Genomic DNA, 12,837 nt, shown 5'->3' on the forward strand with positions numbered 1-12,837 from the left:
AGCTTTTCTAAACTTTGACATCAGGTATACAGGCTGTAGAATCTAAGGGAAAGAGCTGAGGTATGTAAGGACAAGGTAGTGGAGTGGAATCAGAAATGTTAATAGTTTAATGAAGGAGATATTATGTACACAGAGGCAAGCCCAGACTGCTCTTTAGTGTTGGCTGTTTGTTAGCCCCGCCTCTACTCCAGGACCGGAATAAAAGTAACTACAGCTGCTTGCAAAAGCTGGCATGGATCAAGGAATGGGCCCACCACACAGGCCCCGCTCTTTGGCCTGACATTAAAAGAGATCTGACTGGCAGATAACAGGGTCAGGGCCTTCTTGGTTGCTGCACCACAGACTAGTTGTGAATCTCCCTGCCAAAATAGACTAGACAGGTTCCCTGTCTCCCCATCTTTAGATAAATGGCGAAGATGTTTAATTTAATTGCTTGAAATTGTTTTATCTTCTTAAACTGCTGCCATCCATTTTTAATTTCTTGATGTATTTTTATTTGTTTCAGTGTTTCATTCTTATATATGTGTTGCAAGTCACTCTGATATTTTAATTAAAAGCAGGGTATACATTAAATATAGGGACAGATATTACTTTGCTAAAGCTACTTGGCTGGATATTTGTTCCAGTCTTAATTTTGTAGCTGAATAACCAACATTACAGAAGAGCTTGCTGATGATGAACATGACACTTTTTCCAACTTCCATTTATAGAGCAGACATAAACTATATGGAATAGAGTGGTAGCAGAAATTCCATCTTTAGATTTGTCGCTAGAGAATCTTGATATGTACATTGTGCCACCTCAAATGAATTTAACAAGAGCAAGAGCATCCTAAATCAGTCATACTTTACTGTGGGGAAGATAATAACTACAGAATTGCAATCACTGTAATAATCATAAATCAGATATTTCAGACTAGACAAGCTCCGTACTGTGTGTGATCAGAACTTATCATGAATGGCAATTATCCATTACTCCTTTTTGTATAGCATATATTTTGTATGGGCCTGCCTGAATATTCCTGCCTGAGTATCATTCTTGCAATCCAACAGAATTAAATACTCTTACTGTAAGCCCACTGGAAAAACAAAAACAAAAATGGAACTTTGGGCATCTGAACCGAAGATTCCAGCAGAGAACCCTGGAAAAGGAGTTCAAAGAAGAAAGCACAAAACATGTTAGGAGCGGAATCTAATGCATGAATACATTGCACAAGAAATTTATTTCTTATAATGTGGGGTTTCCACTGGAAAGCATTTGCCCACAAGCTATCCTTTTATCTGCAAACCATTATTTTAAAAATCAGGCCAAGATTTTTAAAAAGAGTAAAGAAGGCAAACTTCAGACCTTGTAGATTTCTTCTTCTTCAAAACTGATCAGATGGTCACAAAATCATTGCAATGAAGCATCTCTACCATGATGAGCAGAATAATTGTCTACATGTTCTACTAGGTTTTGCAATGGAACGAGTATGGTTGCTGCTCCTGCTGACAATAAAGTTGCTCTCCGTGACTGCACAATTCAATGGATACAACTGTGATGCCAATCTGCACAGCAGGTTTCCTGGTAAGTGTTAATTGCAGCACATTAATTGTAAGTCCTTTGTTATCTTGTTTTCAAGTGATGCTTATTTGTAAAGCCTACAAAGTTTTAAAGTAAATGAAGCACTGGGACAGGCCTTCCCATTAACCAACTAATGGCAAGTGAAATTCCTCTGAAGTAGCATAAGACTATCAGCCCAGCTATACAAAGGTGCAGCTACAAACCATAATCAAACAGGTTCATTTTCTGGTGCTAAGGGTGAATGTAGTGCTTGAATCCACAGTTCACAGAACATTTGCCCAGATTGTTGATTTAGTAAAGATTGCTTATGATTATCATTGGCGATAATTTTAATGGGATATTTTCTTTCTAGCACAAGAAGGTATTTTCTTAAGTGGCTTGATGCCCAATTCATGCAATGGCAGTTAACCAAGATGTCTTAGAGCCAAACTACATATTGCGTTAAGGGCATGATTTTTGCCAGTAGGAACTTCCCAATCCAGGAGAAATAGCTGTGGGGATCCCTGATCTGGATCCCAGCCATGGCAGGGACAAAGTGGTAACGCCCCTCTTCCCCCAATACCATGGTTCCAGTTAATCACACCCTCACAACTGCCTTTTTTTTTTTTTTTTGGTAAAACACATGTTAGCCGCAAACATGTGCCCAAACCACGAAACATGTGGTTTGGCCCTTATTGATGCCCCTCCCACACATTACAAAGGTAGCTGTCACATGAAGATTCGGCCTCTGCCTTCAAAAGTGTAGAGGAGAATTTGAGTCAGCCCCTTATTTAGCAGAGATACCCGTTTTGAGAACAGAGCTCACAGAGGATATCTGGAGACAATTGCTTAGGGTAAAAATCAAATAAAGATTTATTTTAAAGAAGTTAAAAATGTAGATCGAAAGCCTGCGCCTTTTACTAGCTACCAAATGATGGAAGGAAAGAAAAAGAACAAGGAGAACACAGAAGGGTGTGTCCTAAGAATATCAGTCTACCAATCAGAAGAGACTAAGAGCAGAGATACGAGAAATGAGAGCACAAGGCGGCAGTCCTATACGCTCTACCTCTATTCCTCATGTCACTAGTGGTCAACAGGAAGTATAAATGTTAAGAGCAAATGCTTGTGGAGTCACATCTCCAGTAAAAGGTAGTGCTGCAGATAATGCAGTTGTGGAGGCGGTCAGCATCAAAGGCTGAATATGCTCTCATTCATGAATCCTTTTCAGTTCTTTCCCCCCTCCCATCTGAAGATAGGCAGGCACTATATAATGAGGTCATTCACACAATCAAAGACTGTATTCTATCCGGGTATGGGAAATGACCATGTGTGCTCTCCTTTTGTTGGTTAACCTGGGGAGCTTTTCCTCCTTGCTTTCACAAAATCACTTCTACCCAGGTTTTCCTCTTACCTCGCTTCCACACAACCAGAAAATGGGAGCACCCGCAGCTTCCAAACCCAGGTAGAACAGTTTTTGATTGTGTGAATGACCTCAATAATTCAATTACATTCTATATTTCTAGAAGTCATTAAACTGAAAAATAGATTGTTCTGGAATGTAGCACTTGTCTGATTGTTTCCTAGAGAGTCTTTAAAGTGTTTTTATGTAGTAGGTTGTAGGTGCTGGTGAGAGCTGTTGCTCGCACTAAAAATTTCAAGCCATCTACATGTTTGCAGTACAATAGAGCCACATTAATCGCAGACTCACCATCTGTGGTTTTGCATATCTGCAGTCGGGTAGTGGATACCTGGAGGGAGGAGGCAGAAAAGGGGTTAAACCCATGTATCCGCAGGTTGGGGTGGCCGGAAATGACCTTGGAGGCAATTCCCTGCCGCTATTTTGAGATCCCATGAGATCAGGAGCCATTTTCTGCCAAAAAAACCCTCCCCAAACCCTGCAAAGAACTTGCCATATTCAGGCAATTTTTGACTCTTGGGGGGTGTTGCTGGACTACTGGGGACCCGCAGAGCATATTAGGCTACTTTCCCCCATGCTTTTAGGACTTTTAGGGCCATTTAACCAGTTTTTTTTTTAAAACCAGTTTTTCTGACCTTTGGGAACCTAACTCCCAGATTCCCATTGAATCCAGTATTCACGGTTTCCATATCCACAGTTGTAGTGGAAAATGGAACCCCCTCAAATACTGAGGTTCTCTTGTATGTACTGATGCAAAATTTTTCTTTAGCTAGTTTCCTTATAATGGCATATGAAATATAATGACTAATCATGCCTGCATGCATCCTGAAGGGCATATTGTATTTTTTCCTACAAACCAATCTCTTTGCTCAGGTCATAGTCAGAGGTCCTATTCTAGCAGCCCCAATCTTCGGAATATAAGCAAATGGAGATTCGGGTTAACATTCAGACTATCAGTGTGCTTTCAGAAGAAACTTAAGTTGTGCTAGACCACAGTTGCATAGCTGTGCAAAGTCGTGGGGATATTTGAAGTTGTACACTTGTGCTTTTGTGCAAAAATTCCCTGAAAAACCTATGAAGAGCTTTCGTAGCAGAAGCCATGCCACTTTGTGCAAGAATTGCTCTGGCGCAATACTCGTCAGAAATGCAAGCTGCTGTTGTGCATCACTTTTTCAGTAGTGCAAGAGGTTTGCCTAAGTGCAGCATAAGTCTGAATGTCACCAAAGGTCTTCTCGGTGGTGGCACATTGTCTTTGGAATGCAGCCAGTTAGGTCCCAGAAAGGTGTAACTGGCATTGCTGCTTTTATATTATCAGAGTAAAAATGACTTTTCTCCTGAGCCTTTCCTGAATGTGGCTGATGGTTTTGAGGGTTTTTTGCGGGCGGGATATTTTTTTGGCCTGTGTTATATTGGATTTTAAATACATTACACTGATTTATTTTTCTTTGTAAGCTGATCTGGGCCAAATGTCTTAAATACATACATAACATCTGTTTTCGAAGGGGAAACCCTGTTGCTTTCCTGCCAAAACCTGGGTCAGCAGAGGCATACACCAGATTTAGGTGTCCCTGAATACACAACATTGCATTTTTATTTTTACATCAATTTTGCCATCCTATGACCCTGGAGAAGAAGCCTCCACTGGAAACAGTCTGAGGATTGGTAATGCATGGAAAGTCCCCCAGAAGTGCAGCATGTCCCATTTATGACTTACACTGTAGAATCCAGAGGAGAGAATTGTGGTATGCAAGGACAAGACAGTGGAGTTGGAATCAATATCAGGAATATAAACGGTTTAATAAGATACTGTTTACAGAGAGGCAAGTGCAGTCTGCCTTCAGTGCTCTTGCTGCTGGCTGTTTGTTAGCCCCACTTCTAATCCAGAACTGGAATAAAAGTAACTAAAGCACCTTTCAAAAGCTGGCCTGGATCAATGAACTGATTAACCCAAAACACCACACAGTGCAGTTCTCCCCTACTCTCAAACACATTTAATTTTGACTAATTCATACGAAACCTTATTTTTTGTGATGAATGTTAGTAGAACTGGAGCACAGGGATAGTGCATTTGTGGGTTGATTATGTAGGGTGTTTGCATATATAACATTCCTCACTCCCCCTACTGGTTTTCAGTTATTTGATGAAATCTTGTCTGTGTACTAAGAATTTCAGATTTTGCTGGCTGTTATAAAAAGGATCTCCCTAGAGGAGTAGATGAGGGTTGAAAAAAACCTTCTATCCCTGTGCTATATATGCATGCACTCTGTTTAAATAAAACAGGAATAGCTGTTAATGTGATGCTCAACTCTGCATTGTATAAATAAAGTTGCAATCCTATGCACACTTATTTGGGAGTAAGTTCCCTTGAACTCCATGAGTCTTACTTCTGAGTAAATGTTCTTCTGATCGCACTGCATATCCATAAAATATTGACAGATCTGGCATTTATTCATAATTGTTCCTTGGCCATATTCCATAGAAAATCAACGAGATCTAATGATTAAATAAGACAACATCCAACAAGGATTTTGATAATTTTTTGACAGTTTTTAAGACCATATTTGCCATTCAAGAATGTAACACCATGAGATATGTTTTATATATATTTCCAGAGAGGTAAGGCTACTTTTATGAGGAATAAGCCCTATGAGGAAAGTGTTTATTTAGCATGGAAAAGAGAAGACCGTGATGGGGGTAGATATGTGAAGGGCTGGAACACGCCCCCCACCCATTTTCCTCCTTCCCTCCATAAAATAACCCAGTTTTTTCAGGGGGAGGGGAAAAGAGGAAAACAACAGTTTTCTGGTGCCCCCCCGGCCTTTACATACCAAGTTGGCGGGGGGGGGCATATTATCACTCTTTCAAATATCTGAAGGGTAGAAGAGGGGAAAGTCTTCTCTGGGGCCCCAAGGGGGAAAGATTTGATCTAATTTCTGTTAAACTTTAAGAGTAGAGTAGATTAAGATAAAGTAGATTAAGAGAGTAGATTAAGATAAACTTCTTCACAGTAACTTTTCAATAAGGGAACCATATACTGAATGGGTGGTGGGCTCTTGCTCACTGTAGGCAATAGTGGATGGCTCTTCCACTATAGGCAGAAGAGCCATCTGTTGGGTATGCTTTAGCTCTGGATTTCCTGCACTGAGAAGGGGGATTGAACTTGATGACCTCAAAGGGTCATCCAACTCTATGACTATGAGTTTCTCCATGCTGATTGTATCTGCATGGCAAAGACTACCTTGAAAAACTGCTTTTGTTCTGAAAAATGGCATTCAGGAAAAATTGCATTCAGGTAATTACAAATGCTTCTTTAAAAATGAATGGATGGTTACTCTTATTGCCAGTCCTACAGTATCCCCAGCAACTTGTTTGCCACAGTGGATTACATTTTGGATTATGCACCAAAGACTATAAAAATAATGCTGATTCTAGACTTCAGTTAGCATTTCTGCTGGTGATTTAATGCACCACAAGAATATAGCTCGATCATGCTTCTACAACTTTATTGATCTAATAAAAGGGATAATAATACTGGTGATTAAATTTTTATCATCAAATTAGCAATAGTGGTACTTATTGTGTGCTTGGGGATTTCTACACATTTCCACCTTCTGTAAGCTGTAAGGCACTATAATATAAATCTTTATATTAAAGTGATCAGGAGAGAGGAAAACTGATAATAATATCCAGCCACCGAGTACAAGGCTGTCCCTGTCTCCTTCTTCCGCTGATCATTCCCAGCATAATTGTCTTTTTGAGTGAATCAGCTTGCATGACGTGACCAAAATATGTCAGTCTTTGTTTATTAATCTTGGCTTCTAGCAATATTGTTGGTTTAACTCAATCTAAAACTTCCTTATTCGTGATTCTCGCTGTCCATGGGATATGCAACAGTCGCCTCCAACACATCTCGAAAGCATCCATCCTTCTCCTATCTGCCTTCTTCAAAGTCCAAGTTTTGCAGCCATATGTAGCTATTGGAAATATTATTGCATTGACTAGTCTGCATTGGATTGGAAGACTAATATCTTTGCTTTTCCAAATTTTGCTCATGCTGAGCATTGCAGTTCTTCCAAGGAAAAAAAGTGAACTCCTCCTCCAAGGGAAAAAAAAAAAAGCCTTACCTTGGGAAGAGGATTCTGGTGAAGGCAGAAGAGCCTCCTGGGCCTTTTGTTTGATGTGTATTGACTCTCTGACCAGCTTTCCCCACCAGGGATAATGGGGCTGGTAAACTCTTGCCGTGATCTGCAGTGGGAAAAGTTATCCAATTCATCTGTCTTGTCTGCACTGTCTACTCTGAATGGCAGCAGCCTTCCTTGGTCTCAAGTGCATTTGTTTAGGAATGAATGAAAAACTGAATTGGGTCCATTTGGCTCATTTTTTACTTGTTCCCAAAACAAATGTCTTCAAATGTGAGTGAATGTCTGAATGAAACAAGTGGCACATGTTTGTTTCATTTGGACATCCATTTGTTTTATTAGGGTGTGCGGCGGGGGGGCGGGCGGGTTTACTTTGAAGCACAGCAGTATCAAGAGATTTTTTTAATTTAAAAACACACATTTAAAGCAGGTGGAAGCATAGTTCCTTTCCCAGAGGCTACCATTTTGTTTCTCTCCTCATAATGCCCTAGATATAGCACCATTCTTGGACATTGTGGGGAAAAGTGGATGGCACTATTTATTCATTATTTACTTATTACATTTATATACTGCGCTATCCATCCAAAGGCTCTGGGTGGTGTACAACAATCAAAAACAACAAACAAACATTTAAAATCATCAGCTTAAAACAATATAGACAGTTTAAAAACAGTTTTTAAATGTTAAAAACATTTAAGAACAATTTAAAAACCTAGGAAGACAGGCCAAACAAATTTGTTTTCAGGGCTCTCTTGAAGTCCAACAATGAGCTCAAACTACGAATTTCTGCTGGGAGTGCATTCCACATCCCAGGAGCAGCTGCAGAGAAGGCCTGGTTCAGAGTCACCACCAGATGAACCATTGGTAGCATGGGCTGCATGATTTTTGTGGCAGTCACATTTTTTTTACCACAATGCCCTTAAATGACACTATAAGGCTATTCACATGTGCATGCAAAACTGAGCTAAGGGAGCCCAGACCTGTTTTGCATGTGTGTTTGAACTGCTGGGATTGGCCGATCCCGGTGGCACCATGGTGGCAAACCCACCTATGGAGCCACCCTTTAAAACAAGGTTAAGGGACCGACCTATTAACCTCGTGTCCTGGCTCCCCGACTCTCAGGTTCGGGTGTTGTGTCCTGGCACCCCGACCCTCAGAGCTTCCAGCAGCAGCCAGTGCTCATCTGGGCAGGTGATCTGCCCCTGGGCGATCTGCCTGCCCAGGGACGGCAGAACAATAATCTGCGGGGAGCTAAGCGCTTTTGGACATCCTCCCAGTAGTCCTTTCCTGGTAGTCCTTTCTCACTGCTCATGAGAAAGGGCTCTATGTCTGTGGTACCATTGGAAAAACAAAATGGTGGTCCCCCAGAAAGGAGCTCTGCCATCACCTATTTAAAAAAGTTTTTTAAAAGAAAAAAGCCTACTGCTGCTGCGATGCTACAGCCAAGATCCCTCCTTTCACAAAAGTGAATGTGAGTAACAAAACAAATACATTAGAGTTAGGATTATTTTTTTAAAAAAACTTTTCTTGCACACCATTAATCTGTGGCATAGATCCATCTTCCCATCTTTGCTGTTTTGAGATCTTTTCAACTATCAATGCCAGCAAATGAACCTGGAACCCTCTTCATGCAAATTAACTGAACTTAGCCATGGTCTCTCACCTTGGAGTGCTGTAGTAATGCATTTTTGATTGATATAGTTTTCCCGAAAACCATTATTAAATTGATCTAGAGACTGCCATCTCTTGCAATATATAGAAAGGGAAGTACATTTGCCTTAGATATTCTTGCCTCTGATGTTGTCGAAAATGTACCACAACAATTCATTCTGGCAGTCTTAATAGTAATAACTAACACTGCTCTGGCACTTTAAGAGTGCTAAATCATTAAGAAGATCTACTAATCCCTTGTTATTCAAATTAATGAGCCATGCAGCAGGGCACAAAGAATAATTACAATGCGTAAAGAATTAACAAAGGCTCCATTATGTTCAACAATATTCACCCCATCTTACGGTGTTTGAACATTACTGTAACATTGCTATTGCTTGCTCTTGATTATGGTGCATCCCATTTGCTATTGGAGTAATAAATATTGCCAGGATCTCAAAGGAGTTCCAGAAACTATGCCATGCAAGGCTAGAGGCATCTGGTCTTTATGACATTTCAGAGGCAGATGAAGCCTTTCATTTTTGAAAGAGATTTCAGCTTACCCCTTGCCTGTCAGCTTTGGGTTGATTCTCATGTTTGTTTTTCAAGGGGGATGAGCATTAGTTTTTCTACAGTATTCTTAATAGACAGAATAATCCATAATAATCCATTACTGTGTTTCCAGGTTTGTCAAATTTTGTCTCTACATAACACTCATGATTTAGAAACATCTATTGCTTCTTCTCAGATTCTTCTTTCTAAGCTCAAGAACTATCTTTCTGATTTGTTGTTGTATTCTACACCTCTTCCAGATATATCACAGCCTTTCTTAGATGGTATGATCAAAGCTGTATCCTGTTTCCCTGGCCCAGTTGTAGTTGCAGGCAACTAGCCACATCTATCAACTGGTAACCTGAGTGCAGAGGTCCCATACAGTTTGTAGGAGCATTTGTAATGTGCATCCAGATGTGTATGAGAAACAGATGTGGAAGGCTACTGGTGGTTACCAGCATGGATTTCTTTTGCTGAATTAGAGAGGATATTTCTCAGTCTGCACTCCTAAATGCACATCTTAGAAATAAATTCAGCTATAATCAGTGCGACCTATTTCTAAACAAATGTAATTTGGAACAGGTAGAGTACAAATGTGGAGGCACCACTGTTATCTTTAGTGCTTTTAGGTTACTTGATTTATTTTTTATCTCTGTTCCAATAGCAAAATTTGCCATGTCCTTTTAATTTCTGTAGTAAGGTCATGTTATCATGGAGCTTTCCACTATCTGCAACTATTTTATTGTGTCAGTTAGAATTCCAAAGTACCGTTATGAACTGCTATTTACACTTCAGAATCAATGAATTGGGTGTTCTGAATTTTTGCTCATATTTGACTGAATCTTATATTATAGTAGTGGGGGCCCTGGAAATGTTGCTTTCAGCAGTAATGTGTGTAAAGGCTGTATTTCAAATTCATAGTGTCGAATTCACAGTGTTGGGTGTTTTAGAACCCTTAATGGCTTGGGCCTTAGTTATCTGAAAGACCACATGTTCCTGCTGACTCTTCCTGCCTTGCAAAGTTTTCTATAGTGTGGCAGATGGGGTGGTCCTGCTCTGTGTGTTGATGCTGGCTGAGGCTCTTTTGTCATGCATGTGGGACAGAGTCTTCTTGGTGGTGGCCCCCAGGCTGTGGAATATTCTTACTGCACCTCAGTCTTTCTGAACCCTCAGTCTTTCACTTTCGGTTGAAGACTCTATTTTTTGTCCATGCCTTTGGAAAGCAGGGAGGGGATTCGCTATTGGTAGTGATGGCCTTTCCCCTTTTAATGCTGCTGGTGTGGTTCGACTGGTTCTTTGTTTATGCTGAAATGTCTGTGTTGTTTTGGTTTGTTTTATATTGTGCATTTTCTGGTTGATGTGATGCACAGAAGTAGGTCAGTGTAAGAAGGGCAGCAGGGAGCCTCCGGTGCCCCTGTGGTAATGGCTTATTGTCCAGCTGAGCAGGTGTGGAGGGGGAGGGGTGAGAGACTTTCACTTCTCTCCTCTCCCTGCAAAACCCCTTTCCACTTGCAGGAATCTCTGCCTGAAGGCTATATAATCCTCAGGAATATATTCCTGCAAGTGCGAAGGGTTTTAGAGGGAGGGAAGAGAAGCAAATGATTGCCCCCTTCCCCCTCCCTTTCATGTCCATTTGGCCATGCAATGAGTTACCACTACAGGGATGCTAGAGAGAGACTCTTTGCAGACCCAGGGCCCTCCTTAACAGTGACCTACTGCTGAGCATCATGTTGGACACTATTTTTATGTTTTACATTGCCTTGAAGCTGATGTGAAGGCGAGCGGTATATCTGCCATCTGTAAGCAGCCTCCTGCTTTGAGCAGGGATTTGGACTGTAAGACCTTCAAGGTTCCAACTCTTAATTCTGATTCTATTATTTTTCTATTGTTAAATTTTCATTCCTGTAATGCTGCATTAAATATTTATCACATGGCATGTGTCTTTCAAGAATGGGGAGTGATCTGCAGAATATTTGTGATATACATGTGTTGCCTCATTGAAACGTTAAGACACTCTGGGAAGACCACACACTCTGAAAAAAAGGCATTAAATGTCTTTTATTCTTGCCCACCAAGTACAGGGGATACAAAAATCTTGAAGAGTGACAGTCACAAAGCAGGCTGGGTATTGTTTCCGGTTTTTATTTAATGATTGCCCTAACATTTGGAGCATCTTCTCTATCTTTTCAGGCATTAAGGTTGGCTGAGAAGAACAGCCCTGCTGGATCAGGCCCAAGGCCTATCTAGTCCAGCATCCTGTTTCACACAGTGGCACATAGGATGCCCCTGAGAAGCCCACAGGCAAGAGGTGAGGACACACCCTCTCTCTTGCTGTTGCTCCCCGGCAACTGGTGTTTAGAGGTATCTTGCCTCTGAGGCTGGAGGTGACCTATAGATACCAGACTGGTAGCCACTGATGAAACACTACTTCGTGTTCCATCCTTGAGCATATAGGAACCTGCCTTATACTTATTCAGATTATTAGTCAATTGAACTAACTATTGTCTGTTCTGAGATTGACAGCAGCTCTATAAGGTTATAGATGGGATTCTTTTCCAGCCCTACCTGGACACACCAGGGATTGAACTTGAGACCTTCTGCACACAAAGCATGTACATTACAATTGAGCTACAGTGTATTTTACAACAGGAGCTACAGCTATAGTCTCTGCAGTCATAGTGTGGACTTGCACAACACAACCTTTTCAGTCATAGCTCCCTCTCAAGGGAGATCTATTTATTTTTAATATGAATTGCTGTCATTCTTAGTTATGAATTAAATGTATTTCATTCTTTGACCAGCATCAATTTTTTAGTTTGGTGTTTATGTTGTATGCACTTTTTTGTATTTTAAATTTGTTTTATATTAGTTTATTCTTCTGTGGTATCTTGCACCGAGTACTTTATTGTCAAGATGTGGTGAATATATTTATTGAATGCATGCATGCATGCATGAATAAATGAAACCTCTTAAATGTGTTTTCCTTGTATTTTTATTACAGCAGAACGAGATATCAGTGTCTACTGTGGAGTACAGGCAATTACTATGAAGATTAATTTTTGCACTGTTCTTTTTTCTGGTTATTCTGAAACGGATTTGGCACTCAATGGGAAACATGGGGACTCCCACTGCAGAGGATTTATAAACAACAACACCTTTCCAGCAGTGGTTATTTTCATCATCAATCTCAGCACTTTGGAGGCCTGTGGAAATGCTTTAATGGTAAGGCAAGATCCTTTGGAGGCTACACACTGCTGCAAAGCAACTAATATTGTGCATAACAATGCACCCACACTGCACAAAAGAGGTATATAGTTTACAAATATGAATGTAAAGTTTAAAAATGACCAGCTCATCATTCTGAATGTTTACACCGAGGACTAAGGATGTACACGAAGTGTTTTGTGCACATTTGTGTGTGTGTGTGTGTGTGTGTGGAGAGAGCTGGCACTTTAAAAGGAGGAAGGCAGGTCTTACCTGCCCCTCCATGGCCCCACTTCTGCCCGCTGCTGCCCCCATGCAGTACTGTCGGGATTA

At 40.7% G+C, this 12,837-nt stretch overlaps 1 protein-coding gene across 1 annotated transcript in view; it reads left to right on the forward strand.

Moving 5' to 3' along the window:
* Positions 1-1,454: 1,454 nt before the first annotated feature.
* The window catches only part of ZPLD1 (zona pellucida like domain containing 1), a 38,664-nt gene continuing 27,281 nt past the window's right edge, over positions 1,455-12,837 (forward strand). The window contains exons 1-2 of the mRNA XM_053310545.1: positions 1,455-1,566; positions 12,302-12,522. Of these exons, the coding sequence (XP_053166520.1) occupies positions 1,461-1,566; positions 12,302-12,522 (327 nt within the window). The 5' untranslated portion in view covers positions 1,455-1,460. The remainder of the gene's footprint in view (positions 1,567-12,301; positions 12,523-12,837) is intronic.

Source organism: Hemicordylus capensis, chromosome 3 (assembly GCF_027244095.1).
Source record: "Hemicordylus capensis ecotype Gifberg chromosome 3, rHemCap1.1.pri, whole genome shotgun sequence".
In the NCBI taxonomy this organism is placed as follows: domain Eukaryota; kingdom Metazoa; phylum Chordata; class Lepidosauria; order Squamata; family Cordylidae; genus Hemicordylus; species Hemicordylus capensis.